This window comes from Malassezia globosa (genome assembly GCF_000181695.2).
Source record: "Malassezia globosa CBS 7966 chromosome Unknown mgl_sf_1.1, whole genome shotgun sequence".
Taxonomy (NCBI): Eukaryota; Fungi; Basidiomycota; class Malasseziomycetes; order Malasseziales; family Malasseziaceae; genus Malassezia; species Malassezia globosa.
Genome location: NW_001849874.1, coordinates 700,022 through 718,625, shown reverse-complemented (window position 1 = coordinate 718,625; position 18,604 = coordinate 700,022). Strand labels below are relative to the sequence as shown.

At 50.9% G+C, this 18,604-nt stretch overlaps 9 protein-coding genes across 9 annotated transcripts; 5 read left to right on the top strand and 4 right to left on the bottom strand.

Annotated features, from left to right (window-relative positions):
• Positions 1–1,719: 1,719 nt before the first annotated feature.
• Positions 1,720–2,544, top strand: MGL_0336 (uncharacterized protein; the record flags this gene model as incomplete). Its single annotated transcript, XM_001732509.1, has 1 exon — positions 1,720–2,544. One exon carries the CDS (start codon positions 1,720–1,722, stop codon positions 2,542–2,544), a length of 825 nt encoding a protein of 274 aa, XP_001732561.1.
• A 359-nt stretch (positions 2,545–2,903) lies between these two features.
• MGL_0335 (uncharacterized protein) lies at positions 2,904–3,926 on the top strand (the record flags this gene model as incomplete). The annotated part of the gene is made up of 1 exon (XM_001732508.1): positions 2,904–3,926. One exon carries the CDS (start codon positions 2,904–2,906, stop codon positions 3,924–3,926), a length of 1,023 nt encoding a protein of 340 aa, XP_001732560.1.
• Positions 3,927–4,004: 78 nt separating this feature from the next.
• MGL_0334 (uncharacterized protein) lies at positions 4,005–5,288 on the bottom strand (the record flags this gene model as incomplete). Its single annotated transcript, XM_001732507.1, has 1 exon — positions 4,005–5,288. One exon carries the CDS (start codon positions 5,286–5,288, stop codon positions 4,005–4,007), a length of 1,284 nt encoding a protein of 427 aa, XP_001732559.1.
• A 690-nt stretch (positions 5,289–5,978) lies between these two features.
• Positions 5,979–6,552, top strand: MGL_0333 (uncharacterized protein; the record flags this gene model as incomplete). The annotated part of the gene is made up of 4 exons (XM_001732506.1): positions 5,979–5,987; positions 6,041–6,196; positions 6,282–6,401; positions 6,454–6,552. The coding sequence occupies 4 exons, from the start codon at positions 5,979–5,981 to the stop codon at positions 6,550–6,552; spliced, it is 384 nt and encodes a 127-aa protein (XP_001732558.1).
• Positions 6,553–6,998: 446 nt separating this feature from the next.
• Positions 6,999–8,418, top strand: MGL_0332 (uncharacterized protein; the record flags this gene model as incomplete). The annotated part of the gene is made up of 6 exons (XM_001732505.1): positions 6,999–7,105; positions 7,150–7,237; positions 7,277–7,457; positions 7,489–7,608; positions 7,650–7,826; positions 7,871–8,418. 6 exons carry the CDS (start codon positions 6,999–7,001, stop codon positions 8,416–8,418), a joined length of 1,221 nt encoding a protein of 406 aa, XP_001732557.1.
• A 617-nt stretch (positions 8,419–9,035) lies between these two features.
• Positions 9,036–12,052, bottom strand: MGL_0331 (uncharacterized protein; the record flags this gene model as incomplete). Its single annotated transcript, XM_001732504.1, has 3 exons — positions 9,036–9,247; positions 9,294–11,819; positions 12,037–12,052. 3 exons carry the CDS (start codon positions 12,050–12,052, stop codon positions 9,036–9,038), a joined length of 2,754 nt encoding a protein of 917 aa, XP_001732556.1.
• A 651-nt stretch (positions 12,053–12,703) lies between these two features.
• On the bottom strand, positions 12,704–13,423 carry MGL_0330 (uncharacterized protein; the record flags this gene model as incomplete). Its single annotated transcript, XM_001732503.1, has 1 exon — positions 12,704–13,423. One exon carries the CDS (start codon positions 13,421–13,423, stop codon positions 12,704–12,706), a length of 720 nt encoding a protein of 239 aa, XP_001732555.1.
• A 515-nt stretch (positions 13,424–13,938) lies between these two features.
• MGL_0329 (uncharacterized protein) lies at positions 13,939–14,691 on the top strand (the record flags this gene model as incomplete). The annotated part of the gene is made up of 1 exon (XM_001732502.1): positions 13,939–14,691. The coding sequence occupies one exon, from the start codon at positions 13,939–13,941 to the stop codon at positions 14,689–14,691; it is 753 nt and encodes a 250-aa protein (XP_001732554.1).
• A 145-nt stretch (positions 14,692–14,836) lies between these two features.
• MGL_0328 (uncharacterized protein) lies at positions 14,837–17,641 on the bottom strand (the record flags this gene model as incomplete). Its single annotated transcript, XM_001732501.1, has 1 exon — positions 14,837–17,641. The coding sequence occupies one exon, from the start codon at positions 17,639–17,641 to the stop codon at positions 14,837–14,839; it is 2,805 nt and encodes a 934-aa protein (XP_001732553.1).
• Between the last annotated feature and the right edge of the window lie 963 nt (positions 17,642–18,604).

Sequence of the window (18,604 nt, the reverse complement as noted above, 5' to 3'; positions counted from 1 at the left end):
AATATTCTCTTTCATATTATGCACGAATCGACCCACTCTGTCTTCATCTACGTGTCGTTGCGTGTATGCGCACTGGGATGATTATCAGTTGCATGCCAGCATTCGACATTGACTTATATTTGCTTTTTCGAAACGACAACCCCACTATTCTGGGCAGGCCCCAGAATACAGACACACTTTCCTCCAGGACGACACCTATTCCCCTATTATATTTACTTTGGTATACCTGTAGATCAGGAGTCTCCGTAGATGTGATTTACTCAATTATTTGGAAAGCTGTGGAATTTGAGAACCTCAATGCCAGGAAATAGGAACTAATATGAACAGATATCTATCAAGCCAATATGGAAGCGGCGCTTTGGATTTCGAAGTTCAATGCTTGAATGCAGCAATCGTCACGCGCTTGGAAATCTTGCCTACTCCACTGCTTATACTCCAAGAGATTGTTCCCAACGCGCAGAGCCAAATTTTTGGCCGTCGACGTTACTGGACTGACTTGCCGTGAAATGAGTAGCATTTCGAGCACGGCCGTGGGCTTTGTCTCTAAACACCTCTCATCAGTTGAATCTGTAAGAAACTCGCTGCTATGGTCTGTGCCCGTAAAGCTATCTGGAGGTCGGACATGGAACCAATGGGATCCGCCTCTTCGTGTCAGACCTGTGATGTTTACCATCCTGGTCGTAGTCTTGGCGATTATGGGGCTTCTAGGGTTCGTGGCATACACTTACTTATTAAGATGCTAATATAAAGATTCCATCCCTCAGCTCAAGATTATGTCTATCTAAATGACAAAGTTATGCACTTTTTTGGATTCATGCTTGTACGTACCGGTAGAATACAGGATCCGTGCGACTTTCTTACTCATACGAAAGGCAACCTATCTATGCTATCGCATGTGGGAGGTAGAACAGGTAAATGAATGCTGTCGCATATGACACTGACCTGATGCGTGCAGTTCGCACACCACATACTATGGTGGCGGCTAGTGCCTCTCATTGTAACTGTTTTCACAAGTCTTGTAGTCGGTTGCGTCGGCTCAGAGTTTATCCAAAGCACTCTACCGGTATGTTCTGAAGGATAGGTGACGGTATATTGACCAAACTCAAAGTACAAAACCTTCCAGCTCGGCGACGTTGTGGCTAACTTGGTAGGTGGATTTTTGGGGCTATATGCAGCGTATCACATGGAACAACGACACCGCGAATATGCTGAGTTGCAGCAACTATATGCTCCTCTCGATCTAGAAAACCCAAGCGAGCCGGAGGAAGATATGAATGACCCTAGTGCGTTGGTTTCGCCCTTCCGTATTGGAGAGGACATGTGGGAAGAGGCTCGCTGACGATCCATGACTGGGTCGTGCGCTGTCTCAAAAATTAATGAAGTTACACGCTCAAATTTGAATTGTCGTCGCTCGCTGGCGGGCTGATGGATCGGGCACGAGCTGCGTCATGTACACCATGCGTAGTTGACATGATCAGTAGACAAGTACAAATGCACACTGTTTGCTCATTGGTCCGTGTTCGCCACAGAGTTTCAGGTATAAGTATGCACGATGTGGTTCAAAACCAGAATGGAGGTACTGAGCCAATCAGAAGCGCAACTTATCAAGTGCTCGTTGACGGATTAAGTTAGTCGGAAGTTACATACGCATTATTATATTGCACAGCATATACAAAAAACGGGAGTACGCATCAAACGTTTCCAGTCACCACTGATACGATGCGTGAAATCGACTTCAACAACCGTCCGGTAATCAGGAGCCAGACTCTGCAGTTCGTTCTGGATGTTCCGCTTGTGGCTCAGGCGCTCGGCTTTGTGCAGAACATCTTGAACAATCACCCGATTCTTCAGCGTGTGGTAGATCTGTATGAATGCCTCTTCATTCGCATCCTTGCGTTTGCTATGCCGCTTTTGAATAGGGTCAACAAGCCTCTCAAGCAGGCTGACGACTATGCCGTCCAGACGCTAAAGTTTGTCAAGGGCAAAGTTCCGTACCCCTTTGAGGCTTCATGGAGCGATCTGTATGCCAGGGGCAAGGGTAATATTAACCAGGCTCATCAGATGTCACAGGACATCTACGAGAGCCATATCAAGGCACCAGCCAAGTCAATCTACGAACAGACTGGCAAGGCCGTGGAGCAGCTACAGCAGAACGAGAATGCGTATGTTCAGAAGACAGGCTCGACTATTGCTGCTTTGCACGAGAAGTTCCTCGGTCTGTCGAAGGAAATGTCAGACAAGACATCGCAGGAAGTGGCCGAGGGCGAAAAGAAAGCTTCAGGCATGGTCAATGGCCTGCTTTCGGAGATCGAAGGTCTCGAGAAGTTTGCCACGACGCTTCCAGCCGAGGCTCAGAAACGCCTTGAACCCTATGTGAATGTTCTGAGCTCGACGTACAAGGATCTCTCGAAAGAGGCAGTTGACAACAAGGTGCCGATTCGTGAGCGTCTCAACAAAGCCGCCTCATACCTGCAGAATAACACTCTCCCGGAGCTGCAGAATGTTATTTCAACTGCGCTCAAGTCGGACAAAAAGTCTGACTAGGTACCTTTATACTGGGTGATGCGGACTGCGTGGCCATTCGTGCTATGCGTCGAACACTTATGCGCCATAAGTAGTTGATCGTGCTCTTTCCCTGATTCTTGTAGGCTTATTTAATAATCACAACACGGTTTAATTCGAGTGTTAGTTGCATGATTTGTGGACAAATGGACCGTGCGTGCATGTGTCGGGCTTACTTAGGGACATGGTGTACGTGCCACGCGCTCAAATCGTTTTTGAAAGCACAAGTTGGACTTGTGCGCGGTTGCCACCTCCACGTGGCACGTTAAGACCCGGGGGCCGTAAAGGGCTGCAGACCCTGAAGCACTAGTCATCCACCCGTCTATCTTCTCAACTTCGTTATGGAGAACCAGCAACACCAGACAGACATTATCACTCTTTCGCGCCATGTGCTTTCTGAGGGCATTCGTGCTCGTACACAAAATGATGCTGTCACAGGCGAGATGACGCTCCTCCTTACGTCCTTGCAAACCATCTGCAAAGTAATTGAAAACATGGTACGCAAAGCCCGCGTCAACAACATGGTGGGTATTGCAGGCAACCAAAACGTGCAGGGAGAGGACCAAAAGAAGCTTGATGTGCTTTCAAATGAGGTTATGGTTAAACTACTAATAGCGTCGGGCCAGTCGGCCGTGCTTGTTTCGGAAGAAGAAGAGCAGGTTATCATCGTCAAGGATCATGGTGGTCACGCCGGCAAGTACTGTGTTGTATTCGATCCACTTGATGGATCCAGCAACATTGATGCGGGTGTCAATATTGGAACAATTTTTGGTATCTACAGAGTCCGGGAGGGCTCGGAAGGCACGTTGCAAGATGTCTTACGCCCTGGACGTGAGATGGTCGCCGCTGGTTACTGCATGTACGGCTCATCTGCCAATATTGTGCTGTCCACTGGTTCGGGTGTGAATGGCTTTACACTTAACAATGACGTTGGTGAGTTCGTTCTTACACACCCGAACATTGAGATCCCTACGCGAGGCAACATCTACTCGTTCAATGAGGGCAATTCTATGTACTTCCATGAGCCAGTGCTCAAGTACCTTGAATCGATCAAATTCCCTGGTGAGGGTAAAAAGCCATATTCGGCCCGCTACATTGGCTCAATGGTTGCTGATGTGCATCGCACATTGCTATACGGTGGAATTTTTGGCTACCCAGCAGACAAGAAGTCGTCGAGCGGTAAGCTGCGTCTTCTGTACGAGGGATTCCCTATGGCTTTCTTGATTGAACAGGCTGGTGGCGTTGCCACGACAGGCGAGAAGCGTGTGCTCGATGTCGAACCGACAAAAATTCACGAGCGCGTGCCCGTGTTCCTGGGCTCAAAGGATGATGTGCAAGACCTGTTGTCCTTCTACCGTAAGTAAATATGCTATAGAGTAAGGAATTAAAAGAAAGATCCGGGTGTATGTGTGCGAAACGGATAATGAGAGCCAAACTTTGCATCAGGCGCACCGAGCAGCTTCTTTTAGACCTGTCATGTCCCGTTGATAGGGTTGAGCATCGAGGCCCAGCTCATAGTCGGATATGGCCTCACATGTGTCCATAGCAGTGGCTATGCAATCATTGACTCCGACACCACCGTAGCTGTATCCAAGGAGCGACAGACGGTGTTGCCATGGCGCCTGCGTAGATATGATCGTGTGCAATTCCTGCATTCGTTGTGGATGACCCACGAGATATTGAGGAATTGTATCGGTGAGGACACGCGACCGAACATGCCTTACTTGTCTTGAGAGCACCGTCAATGGAATACCAAGTTGAGTGTGCAGCGCGCGAAGTGCTCGTTCTTCAGCCTCCTCTTCCGAAGGCAATGATGCTCGCTCACGCCAGTATGGACCGCCCATCATTACTGTCAGTTTTGTGAAAGGTTGGCTAGAAAGCGAACATGTCTCGGAGCGCAATATTTCGAGCTGGTTAGGCATTGCATCGCTGTCGAAAATAACACCAAGAATGTCATGAGGATTCGGCTTCGCGGAACGAGGAACCAAATAGCCAAAACCATGGACTGGTAGCTCATATGAAGCTGCGCGGTCATGCCGGGCTAGCACTACATCTACAACGGCTAGGTGGGCCGCAGGATTGTGTGCCAAGTGTGGAAGATCGGGAAGAAGTCGGGCAAGATGATGGGATGGAACACCGGCAATGATACGGTCAGCATAAAGAGGTTCCTTCATATGCCGCAAAGTTAGTCTGAATGGATACTCAGCAGCAATGTGTTCACAGGCTGAGTCTTTCCATATTTCCACATTGGGAGCTGCAATCAACTCGTTCTCGAGCGCCTGAACAATCTCACCGAGACCCTGAGGAAAGGAGTAAATGCTTGTCGAAGGTAGCTGCTTGACTAATGCAGGGTTCAATCGTGACTCTACATCGGCCATTTTTGCCTGGTCAGTGGGCATCACAGTACTTTGAGGAGCTCGGTACTGGCTATTCAACAGCTTTGGCAAAAAGGAACGAAGAATTCCCCCGTGTGTCTGTTCCAGTTCAACTAGCGATGGCATTAGAGCTTTCACACTGAGGTGACGCGAATCCCCTGCGTAAATGCCATGAATTATAGCCGAAACGAACGTGTCGGCTATCCGAGGACCTACACGACGAGAAAAGAAATCATGCACGGATTCGTCTCCATGGAAATATGCCAGAGACTTGGAGCGTGGGACGCGCCATTCATTCACGAGATCAGAAAGGACACCTTCAAAGATTGGCAGCTTGTACATGGCTTTCATGGCCGAAAAAAGTGTTGATGGGATTTTCTGTATTTTTCCATTATGGTACAAGAAACGGTTTTGAGCAGACGCAGACGTTCGTGGCACTAACACCATCCGGTCTGCCAAAGAGAGTTGATGAAGCTACGTTAGTCATCCGAACGTACAAGCTCGATTGTACGACGACCTTTGTACCCAACAGGTCGAATACTTCGAGGTCCCCACTCGTACAATGCTCTTGGCCCATCTTCGCCGAGTACTGATATGCGCTCACTCTGAACATGCCCACCGAGACGAGAGCTCGCTTCAGCCACAATGATGCGATACTGATCACGCGGGAGTCTTCTGGATAAAGTGAATGCAGCTGTGAGACCCGATATTCCGCCTCCCAGAACAGCGATTGTTTGCGCGCGGGGCTCAGGCATCACAATGGTCTATTCTCTCACTCAATGACAGCTTGCTGTTCGAACTAAGCTAGCCACTTCGTGTATAACAACAAATGAAGCGCCTCCACATCAGCGGGCGGCTGTCGCTTGTGCCTGAGGAGTGGCTAGGCAACGCCGCCACAACACCTCTGTGCACACATGTGGAGATGATGTTTCACGTGATGTGTTATTGGAAATCACCGGCGCGGGACGGAACGGATTGGCGGAGATGGCTATCAAATTTGAATCTTCCTATAATCCATTGATTGTTGGCGGAGAAGGCACCATGGCGTCGGTACGTATGGACTACTGCTAGTCGTATAGGCAATATACTTACCTCATTTTCAGAAGTCGATCTCGCTCGCAAAGTTTATCAAGTCGTCCCCGACTCTGCTTAAACTCGTACAGCCGGTTGCCAATGCGTACGCACACGCTGCTGGCTACCGTCAAATGGGTCTCCGCTACGATGACCTGATTGTGGAAGAAAACCACCAGATGCAGAAGGTACGTTAAGATCAGATGTCGCTTTTCTGCGTTGCGAGGAAGGCATTGCTTGTCTTTGGAACTGGCGCTCACATGTATACATCAGGCTCTCTCTCGCGTGCCTCCTCTGGAACAATATGACCGCGTCTACCGCATGCGACGGGCTGTTCAGTGCTCGATTCTGCAGCACGATCTTCCCAAGGATCAGTGGACCAAGCCAGAAGATGTACGTATGACTGTGTTGTGGCACCAGAGAATAAAATGTTAACGACAAAAAGGACGTTCGCTATGTGACGCCGCTCCTTGAGGAAGTTCAGGCTGCTGATGATGAGCGCCTTGCATTTGATACGATGAAGGTTCAGGCAATCAAGCACTAGGCGCCACGCTTTGTGGTCAGTTCCCCCTCTATTCTTGTTGCTTACATAGTGATGCTTGTGAGAACTGTGCTTGTAGATCGCCAGAACATATGGGACATGAGTCTTCTGTCACTCACCTGCTTGTGGTGTTTATCCGATCTTTTTGTATGAATGGAAGACGGTGCCGGTACGCATGCTGCCTTTCGACCTGAACTTCAACGTGGTTAATGGTGGATTCGGTTGCATTTTTCGATGGAGTGGAGTCAGGCGAATGCACGCATGGCGCGCCTGTCGTAAAAATGGACATTTTATCTTGTTTCAGCCTTTAAGTGGGAACAGAAGCGATCAGCCTTGCCTTAGGTGCGCTTATGACAGATGCAGGACCACCTTGGATTGCGGTACAGGTACCACCACAAGACAGCGGGACAGGAAAATCTCTGCCGAGTTCTTTTCTAACACTATGCACGATGGCCACTTTGTGCACGACATGGCTCTCCGTGTATTCTGTTATCCTTCAGCTCAAACATTATTACAAACCGAGTCTTCAACGTTATGTGGTGCGAATCCTGGTCATGTACGTGACCTTACAGGTACCGGATGTCCCCACTAATGTTTCAGGCCTATGTTGTATGCAGTGGCATCAACAATTTCGCTATTTTCGTTGCAGCTAGCTGAGATGATTGACCTTATGAGAGATTTATATGAAGTGCGTATACCATATAACCAAACTAATCATACGACGCAGGCATTTGTTATCTATTGTTTCTTCAGCTTGCTCGTGGAATACTTGTCGGGAGAGCGCGCTATGTTGACGTACCTTCATGGTCGTCCGCCCATGCCTCATCTGTTTCCGCTGAACATGTTCTTTTATCCGATGGACATGAGTGATCCATACACATTCCTGGCAATAAAGCGTGGTATTTTGCGTATGTTTACACTTGAGCTCACGAATTTTAGAATATGTGCAAATTAAACCGATCCTGGCCATAGCCACAGTTTTTCTCAAAATCTATGGCAAATATGAGGACGGGCACTTACACCTCAAGAATGGCTACACGTGGATCGCCATTGTCTACAGTATGTGAGAAGATTTCCGCTTTCTTGGTAACAGTCGCCAGATTTTTCCGTGTTCGTGGCACTGTATGCGCTTACAGTGTTTTGGATCTGTCTGCATACGGAGCTGGCTCCTTTTCGCGTCGCACCGAAATTCTTGTGCGTCAAGGGAGTGATTTTTTTCAGTTTTTGGCAAAGTCTACTCATTTCCGTCATCGTGTCAACAGGCTTGATCCGACACAGTACGCATGCTTTCATTTTTTTGGCTACTTTCTCACATTTCCAGTTGGTGGTATTTATGGGGATACATACATGTCAACGGCACTTCAAGACTTTCTGATTTGCCTAGAAATGCCTCTATTTGCGCTAGCGCACATGTATGCATTCTCGCATCTAGATTATATTCCACGAACTAGCGGGCTTGTTGGCCGCATGCCATTTTTGTTCGCTTTACGCGATAGTTTTGGAACAGGGGACGTTGTCGCTGACACATTGGCCACAGTTCACGGCACGAACTACACATATCGATCATGGGAACCAAGTGAGGATGTTCGACATCATTTATACGCATTCAAGGGTCGGAGTCGTGCTGGCTTGCGGTACACCGACGATGGTCGCACCAAGTACTGGATCAACGGCAATGCAACGGCTCATGGAGATGAAGGAACCCCATTACGAATCGCTTCGCAAACGCACTACCTTTCGATCAACAACGAGTGCGATGAATTAGCAGATGTGCATTTTCCAAAATTAACGCAGGAGGAAGAAATTCTGTATCAATTAAGCCGAAAGCTACCATTTGGAGATTATAGATACCCTTGTATACAAGCATAGTAAATTACCTTTACAAACGGTGCACCTCGATCGCGGACTGATGACATAAGAAGTGCAATAATTCCAAAAAATAAAACAAATCTGCAAAAATCATAGCTCAGGACGGTCTCGATCCGTCGACCTTGGGGTGCCACATAACTGTATGAGCCCCACATGCTAGCCACTGCACCACCGAGCTGCTTCTTACACGTAGCGAATGTAGGTAGCCATATAAAAATATACCAAATTAGAATCTTGAATGGAACAACGAAATATATTGTTCTTGAAAATGGTCAGCTTATATGATTCAAGGTTCAGCCAAAGTTTAAACTTGGTAATCGAAATTCAATATGACTGGGATGCATCCACTTCTTTCAATGAAACACAGCGGGGGTCACAAGAAAGACTTATCGAAGTGGTGCACACAAAAACACTAAAGGATGCAGCTCGAAAACGGGCTTTCATAAGTCGTTCTGCGTAGTTTAGCGGTCATGACGGGGCCTTGTCATCGTGCATACGGCCCAGACCCGGGTTCGATTCCCGGCGCGGAAGCTCATTTTTTCATTTTGAATGAATCTTTTTTTGGGGCTTTTTGGGAACGCGGCCTATCCGAAAACGTATGAAAGCGCTTGTCATATTTACTTCTGTCGCAATTCCTTGCTAGCATCTATGAGCAGGCGCCATGCTAACTCTGGATTGCGCCCAAGGCCCGTTGGTGCATTTTTACTGCGTCTTGCAGCCACCTTGGGGTGATTATCGATTTCTCTGACGACATGGAGCCAGCCTTGATCGACGTCAAGACAAAAGCGCACCGCTTGTGCGGCTGTGAATTGTTGTGAAAAACGGGCATCTTGAACATGTTAGAGAATTGAGATACATGAACGAAAGATACGTACTTGGCATGAGTATCCGTTCAACAATAGCGTGACTAAGCGATGAAGCGATGTGTCGATAGACAGGTAAGAGAAGGTTCGGGGGAAGGACTTGTACCATAAGCTGAAGCATTTTGGTCAGTTTCGACAGTGCAGGGACGAGTTCGCGCGAAGGAACTTCTTGGCGCATGGCTTGTTCATCTAAGTTAGATACAGAGTCTACGCCGTCAGGACCAGCGCCTAACTCATCACGATCCCAACGGCGTAAAATATAGGGCTTGAGCAACTCCAATACTTCCGTCACAGTTAATCGCTCTAAAGCATGGGCCGAGCGAGTTGCAATACTGTCAAATTTGCTGATATGATAGTCCCAAATGCCGGGGACATTTGATGAAGCAGTGTCTGGAGATTCGTACGAATATGGAGACTCTCCTTTGGTTGACGCTTGGGATGAAGGCGCCAAAGGGCGCAAATGAGTAGCAGCCGAAGCACCGCGCTGGAGCCCACGCTGTAAAACAGACACCAAGCTGGCGGAATCAATGTCATCTTTCGAGATTTTCAACGTCATAATACGAAAAAGAGGCGACGATTTCTCGAGTCCTGCAACATCATGTGCCATACTGAGGAAGAACGTCGATTCAGACCATTCCTGCAACTGTTTTTTCACATATTCGGCAGATAGGAGTGCTTTGGCAACGCGCGTCACACCATGTTCACCACGAACCAAGTCACTACCAGGACCGGCGGAGAAGGAAGCGATGTCCCCAGGTAGGGCGCGGGAAAAAGCCGTGCTCATGTTTTCAAATGCGTCAAGATGACGCACAAGACGGTTGTGCAAGACATCGAGCAGGGGCCGTTGAACCTTGATGATAAAGGCACAACGTTGGGGCAACAATTGCAATGGGCGGTATCGCTCGGTGACGCCCGCGAGCATATTCATAAGAGAACACGCACAGCGCGTGGTTGTGTCGGCATCGATTTCAGCAGTATCGTCTGAAGCATTCTCTGGTAATTCCTCTTCATCGTCCATGGTATCTGACTGTACGAGCGTCCAAGCGCCGGGGGCCTGTAATAGCGTGTCGAAGCGTCGCTCTGCGAAAGTACGCTCACTATTGACCCAGGCCTGGAACCAAGCTTCGTTTCCTAAGATCTCGTCAGCCAGGCGCACGGCACCGTGGCCATTGGCAACGAGCCGAGCAGGTGCATATGTATCGCGCAGATCAATGTCAAATGTAATGAGCTGGAGAATGTTGTGTGCGAGCAGCGCGCGTTCATGTACGAGTCGCTCCATGGAGGCTTGGATCTTCTGCCGCAATGGATGCAACAGTGTATGTAAGAGTTCCGATGGCGCATCTACAGCGACATACCGCTGGCGAAGTGGAGCATCGTGCATGGCGCCGCTGCGTTTCCTCGTGAGCTCTGCGACATCGCCGCCATGGGTCCATGGATCAGGCGATGGCTCAAACAAGTGACGGTGCACCTGTATAAGACCGACTACATGCGCAAGGAACCACTCCGGCTTATCGAGACGATTCGTGGGTCGTGCACCGTCGAAATGATAGCGAAAACGGAGGAGAATTGGCTCCATCATGACCTGCACGGCAACAAGCGGCACGTAGGCATCAGAACCGGGTGCGGCCGGCATGGCGTGTAGTCTGTCAACACCAGAAATAGTGGCCGGTGCCTGGATGCATGTAGGTGGCTTGGTCAAACCAACAGATGCAGCGGTAAATTGCCATTCACACACATCAGTCCAAGCGCGCTCCAACGCAGGATGCCCCAGCAATTGGAACCGTGGGGTATTTGAAGAAAACTTCTCTGGGCTCTCGTATGCGACTGGTGGCCATGCAGCTGCGCGCATAGCGGAACGAAGTGCATCTGTGCAAGAAATTCGTAGACGCTCGTTCAGCTCATCACGGCGAGCAGTGAGTATGGCAATCGTGCGTGATAGCATTGGACTCGCACTTGGGCCGCGGTGCTGTGCATCTTCTACAAGCGTTGCGAGACGAACAAGCGCAACGAGCTGCTGTTGTGTATGAGACGATGTATGGGCTAGCGCCATAGCTTCTTCTGCATCAGCAAGAAGTTGAGTGCATGCACGTGCGGCATACAGCTCTGCGAGCTCAGTAGAATGTTGTTGCTGTGTTTCATTTTTAGATGAACTAGATCGCGACAAAGCAGCAGTCTTCGTGTTTGCAAGGGTCGCGAGGCGCTCCAAGGACAACGAGACGTCGTCGTTGTCGTCCGTAGGCTCGCCTTGCAAGATGAAGGCTTCGTTGATACATTCACGTAGCTTATTTTCGGCGTCTTGGAGCTGCATCATAGCTTGCTCATTTTCTGCTTCGGCAGTGCGGACCAAAGCGGCGACCCGGTCTGCAGCCACGTCCGGAAGCAGCACAGACATCAGCCGTAAATCAGCGTCTGTGCTGGCCATACGCTTTGTTTCCGCTGGCAAGGGCGGCTGGATGTATTCCATCATTCTACTTGCATCCTGCTCAAGATCAGCCGGTGTGTATGTAGGCACTGCATCGTCCACGCCACCACCACCACCTGTTATGACAGGCATCCCCGTACAGATAATTTCCCTTGGGGTACTCAGCACGGACTGTAGCGTTACAAGGCCACTCATGCGCGAGTGCATCGAGTCACGTGATGGGCCAGGGGCGCTCAGGTGCAGTGGGAGAAGGGTGTGTCTGTGTCTTCCTATCTGTGGGCGGAGGTTGGAAAACGCAGCGGGTTTTGGCGCCACGAATCAACTACAACATACTTTCCACATTTTCCATCGACCCAAATCATGACAAGCAAGGGTGGCTCGTATCTGTACGTATGCTTCTGCCAAAAGCACAAGCAACGTGTACTAATAGGAATAGGTCGGCGCAGCCAGGATTCTTGAACTCGTCGGTGAGCCGTCGTGCAGCGGTGCAGCCATCGTGGATTCAGCGCTTCTGGGCAGAGGAAATTATGCACCCGACCAAGTTTTGGGGTAACATGTCGCTTGCATGGAGCGTGAGCTTTTTTGCTCTCGGTGTTCTCTTCGTACGCAAGGCCGGATTCTTGCTCTCACCCACATTCTGAGTACGAGCAAGTCTGTGAAACAACTATTGGTGTAAACCGCACCCCAATGTCATGAATGGGTTCATCTTTTTTTTTTACGGCCTTTCAAAACAGGACAGTGGTGCTTGCAGATGGCTCTCTCGTCTACCTACCTACCTACATAATATTATGTATCGTTGTCGGTGCTTGACGGGGCTAGTGCTCTTCGCACCATTTCTTGCATCATGGCAGGGTTATGAGCATATTCTGCAGTTCGCACATGGATGGTATAGGCAGCTAAAAGTCAGATAGCTCGTACAAGCCAAACATACCATCTTCGACCTTTCGAAGCGATGCAAGTGTGATCTGCTGCTTCTTGCGGATTTCGTAAGAGTATGGTGCTAGTGGCTCCAAGGCTGCAAAGTATCAGTTGCGTGTGTGAGAATGCTCATTGAGAGTAACCACATCTTCCCTTCCCTCCCAAAGCTTTTCAACGTACCGTCGTAAATCGCTCGCTGCATACTGAGTACGCGTTCTATCACATGCATCGGGTCTGGACAAGCAGCCGCATTGATGGCAAGGCGCATAAGTTCTCCATTGAGATCGCAAAGTCCAAGCAAGTACCGCATGGGACTCACATACATGATAAGATGACCATCAGGCGTGCGCAGATGTTGTTGGATATCCTCATGGTGGATCAGTGAATTGTGCTCCAGAAAGTGCAGAAATGACGCTGCTTCCACGAGTTCTTCCAGCGACATGCCGATGCACCGCTCGTAACGCAACATCGACGCACTAGGCTTGTGTGTCTCACTTGCCAACTCTTCCTTCATGGCGCATGTGCGTATTACATCATATATCTCATGTAGCTTTGCGTTTGCAGAGACAAGAAGCCGTCCGTTTGCAGGTGTTTGTGTCAGTTGGCCGTTCTCGTCGTACGTGGGCCAAGCGTGTTCCATCGAGAAGCGATGTAAGTGGAAGATCACCTTTTTCGATAAAGACGTGATGTCTCGCGATGTCTTGATGAGCCGGTCGCGTCGATCATGATACGCATCGATTTCGTCGCGGAACTGTAGAAATGCCTGCTGAAGCTCAGACTCGCTATCGAACGTGGCGGTCATTGAGTGAGCGCGTGCGTGGTACTGAGGCCCTCTAGGGCTTCCTTGGTACCAGGAGAGCCGCTTCGATGTATGTGGAGAATCACAAAATTTGGACAAAAAAAATGACGCCGCAAGGGGCCGTCGAATTCTGTTGCGACAGGCACCATGACATCAGGTCCCAAACGGACGGCTCGCGAAGAGATGCAGCCGTCCAAACATATGGTATTTAATGATGAGGACGACAGATATGATGGAATGAGTGAGATGAGTGACGATATGGATGATCGTGACGACGAGGACGACGTGACCGGCGACGATAACCACGAAGATGACGGCGATTCGTCTTCGTCTGAAGTGGAAGAAATCAGCACGTCAGAGGCTCGGGCGAAAGCGAGGAAGCAGCTTGAACAGGCAAAGTCAAGACGTGAAACGTAAGTGAATGCTACGCTGCTCACGTTAGACAAAAAGCCGAGCGGCAAGTGGCCCTCGAACGACGTCGTACGGCACAACCGAAGCCATCACGGCGCACGCGCAAAATGACACAGAGCAATCGTGTCCAAAGGCAAGAAAAGGACGAAGCTGATGGAGATGACGACGGTGGTGGTGAGGAGAACGAAAAGGCAGACGAACCAGAGGCCTTGGATCCTGCGCTGTTTGCCGCTGCTTTTGCACGAACGGGCGATGCAGCTGCTCGCGACGTACTAACCAAGCACAAGGTGGGTAGGCGGCCGCGTAAAGCACGATCAAGCGAGTCTTCCATTCGTCTGCCTGGGGAACGCACAGTTTTGCGTACTTGGAACGATGAACCTGAGCATGAAGACTTGACAGATGCTCCATTACAACATACACCTTTGGATCCACATCACTCGATGCCAAGTGCACGAGAACGTGGATATAAGAAGCGCAAGTTGGGTCTACGGTCCAAAGATGTCCGAGCAAATCCTATCGAAAAGCCACGGCGGCCGAGACGGACGAAGGCGAAATCCAAGACCACCGATCCCGACGATCCACTAGGCTTGCAAGATCCAGCCTTTATGCCAGGTGGCGAATTTTTCCATCTGACCGGCCGACCAACGAGTAAGCGACAACGAGCGGGCCAACGCATCGGGCACGACCTCGCTATTCGTGAGCGCGGGGCTGGTGGCCGTGTGCAAGGTACGTATGCAAAGTGGGAGGATGGGCAGCTGCCGGCAGCCGGTGTACCTACGAGCGACGATACGACCACGGCAAGTCACACGGTGTTTTACACGCTCGTTGGACTACCTGGAAGCCAGCCAGCTTTTGCTTGAATTCTCCTGCTCGCACTTTTCTATGTTCTCTTCTAACGCAGCAGTTCCTCTATCAACTCGAAAAACGTTGGGACCTGCAACAGTGTTTGCACGCACGCGGCACACATAATTTTCCGAATACTCGTTCGCTCGCTCATTTGCTCACTTACCATGTATCAGATAGCACAAAGTCCGTGTAGTCGCCAGGAAGAAGACCACCAGGGTCTGAATCGGTCGCTAGTGACAGCGTCTGCGGCTGTGGTTGCGGTTGCGGACGCGCTTGCGTATGTGGCAGTGGCAGTGGATGTGACGGTGGCGACGATGTTGCCATGGCTGTGAGACTCGATGGCGGTGCCACCAGGTACGAGGGCCGGTATGTCGGTGCCCAAGAACTAGCGCTAGCAGCAATGGTGCCTTCAGCATGGTCATCCCAATCGGCAAGATGCGAGCTCAAAGGCATCGGCACTGGGTCATCGGCAATGTCACGAAGAGAGTTTTTCGTGCCGCGAACTGGCATCGAAGCTGGTGATGCTTGCGACCACATGCGTTTGAGCGGATGGTGCCAAGTCGATTCGTGCGCCGTGCTTCCAACGATTGGAAACGATAGCGACGATGTGCCCCAAGTGCCGGGTGCATGAATGTCGAGTCGGTCTGTCGAGAAATGGGGTGAGAATGTATCTTGTCCAAGGAGTCTGCCACCATATGTAAGGCCTAGCATTGGCACGGCAGAAGCGGACGACGAAGAAGGTAATGGAGTTAATGTAGATGTGGATGCATGCCATGAGCGTGCCTTTGGCAGATTCACACGAAGCTTGCACGAACAACGTGGCAATAGCGATGCAGGCTCATGACACCTCGGCTCATGCTGTGCATCTTTTAAGCAGTCATTCTCTTGTGCAAAAAGCTCATCGACTGGAAGCGAGTCGATTGCACGCATGTGCTTTTGAAAAAAAGCCGTCTCATCTATCGGATGAACGGCTGGAAATGTCTGACGTTCGGAGCTGAAAAACGATGTAGATGCTGGTGGTGCGGGCGGTCTACGCAAATGCACATGTGGCTTGCCTCTCGATGCCCTTGTTTTTGTTACAGGCTCAAAGAGCGTATCAACGGAGGTCCAGCAGGTATAAGTGCCTGCTAGAACGTCAGCAGGTGGCTCGATACATTGAATCAGCGCGTATGAGTCATTCGGCATGCGTCTCTGCTTTGCAGCCGCTGACGGCGGTCGCGACTTGTGGGGCCTTGAAGGACAGCGCACAGGGAATTTGTGCCAGACCGGCGCATCATCGAACAACAGCTCAGCTCGGGTCGTGACTGGCTCAGGTGGTGGAGGCGTCTCAGGATGCGAGTGTGCCTCTGGAGGCTGATGCCACAGCTCCCGCCCTTCACGAGTGCGCGGTGATCCAGCAGCTGGACTGTGTTTGTGGGCTGTTGCATGTTTAGTCGCAACCGTGCGCTTGCCTCCTTCACCTGCTTCTGTTGCTGTAACCGTTGCCGTTGGCGCGTCGTGAGCCAGTGCAGGTGGCGTGCACAAGCTCTTCGGTAGGGGCGTCGTTCGACGCCACGTACCAGTCTCGGACGCTTCGGAGCGTTCTGCCTCTTGTTTTGCTTTTTGCTCGCGCTCCATACGCAGACGTGTCTGTTCTTCACGTGCCTGTTGCTCACGCCGGCGTTCTTGTTCGCGCTCCTCCTCCTTGGCACGCTCAGCAGCAAGCATCTGTTCTTCGATTTGAGCTGCCTTGTGCCGTGCACGCTCCCGCTCAGCCTCGCGCGCCCGCTCGTCTTCTTCACGCCGTCTGCGTGCACGTTCAGCGGCCGTCAGCATCTCATTTTGCTGCTCGGCCTCGATGGCCTTAGGATCTTCTTTGGGTGGTGGAGGTGGTGTTGGCTCGAGCTTTGGCATTGGTTTGCCTGTGAGTGTCGAGTGTCGCTGAGCCAGTGGGCCCCAGGTTGAGACAGGCGGTGGTGGTGGCGGCGCCGCCACCGTCGATGGCGGGTGATGAGGCTGTGCATGCAGGTGATGATGCGCGTGTAATGGCGCGCGTGGATGTGAATGAGGCAAAGGCTGAGACGAAGCATGTGCGGTGACACTTGAGGCTGGTGGCTCAGGACGCCGAAGCAGTGACGCAGGTCGGTGTGTTGGGCCCCAGGCAGGCACGCGAGGAGCAGGCGGCGGCGAAGGCTCTTGCACAGGCGGTGCGTGTTTGGCTTGTTCTTCTTCAACCTCAGAAATCTTGTACTGTGTGCCATCGCCAAACTCGACGACATCATCCATCTCATCCTCACTTTCCTCCTCCAACTCGTCCCAATGATCATGCGACATAAGCTCCGTGCCGCGGAAGCGCTCCAGCTCTTCTTTCATGGCTTGCTGCCGCGCATGTTCTTCCGCTGCGTGAGCGGCTGCTCGTTCTTCTGCCTTGCGCTCCGCCTCCATCACCTCCTTTGCAGTGGGAAAGTCCTGTGATGACACGGTCGGCATCATAGGCGCACGCTTGTTCACATTCGCCCATGGCATGCGTGGCGCGGCTGGCGCATCGCGGGGAGCCTCCTTGTGTCGTGATGCATCCGTGACTGGGTGATGATGATGATGATGATGATATTGCGCTGCCGACATCCGGCCCGGCATCGCCGTAACAAGACGCGGACTGGGTCCTGTCCGTGACTCATCTGCCGGTGGGGGGGGTGCACTCGCTAGCGCTGGCTTCGGTGCTGTCGCGGCAGTTGCACTCTGCAAAAATCGCTGGTTAATGTTCAATGCTGAAAACCGCGGCTTGTGATGGTGATGGGTCGTAGTCGCACTCGCCGATGGACCACCACTGCCATAGGCACCCTCGCCGGCGTTTGCACCCGTGCTCGACGACGAATTTGTCGTCGTCGTTACATGCGCATCATGCCGATATCCTTCCGATGCTGCTGGCTTCGCTTCTGACTGCGAAACATGATCATCATGTCTTGGCGTCTCAGATTCAGCCATGCGTCGTTGTCGATCGAACGCCACTCAAATTCGCATTTCCCCCTCTCGCCCACCTAGGAAGAAAAAAGACCCTTCTCGCCCCATGTGCCCCTGACCATGTGCATTTGTGCGTGTGTGAGGGAGTTCCTTGACACGATTACGTCAGATCCACCGTGCATCTCACGCACTTGGAAGGGAAGGGGAGGGGCCTAATCCTCTTGAAGCCCCCATTCCTGTTGTGGAGGTTTTAGTCCATTCGTGGGAGATATGGGCGCCTATAAGCCGGAGTGGCACCAAGTGGATCACCATCACCCAGGTGAGCTGGTGAATAGCGCAGCATCATGACGTCAAGACGTGTATGCATGGAGCTGTACGTTTTCAAAGAGTACAAAAATCACTAACTATGTAGGCATGCGCTCCCGGCACTCAGCATATCAGAACACGAGACTCGTGTGTCGTTGTATGACTCAGCTGTGTACGCGAGCAGCCGTGTGTGCGGCGTCGTAGTCGGCGATGCTGCCGATAACGAACACTATAAAATCATCGATTCATTTGCTATCAATATGCTTTCAGAGGAACAGATCGATGAAAGCGCGCTCTCTCAGGCTTGGGATATGTGTATGTCATCTATGCGACATTAGCAAGTACTAATTACAACACCAGACCGTCAAGTATGGCCAGAACGCTGCATCCTTGGCTGTTACGCCTTGGGATCCAATCCAAAAGTACATCATGCTAGCTTCCATACCAAGGTTGGTTTCTTACATGAATTCGTTCACGCACGATCCTGGCCGGTCGTTGCTTGCTTTTCGAAAGAAACGTGCACTTACACAACCCAGATAATGGAATGTACTCGCATGAGCACATTTCCATCCCTTTTACTCTTGCATGAAAAGAATGCATCGTCCGCAGCATGGCATTGCTTCGTGAATGAGTCGTCATCTTACAAGCCAGTGCCATTGTCTCTTTGTTCCGCTCCTGATG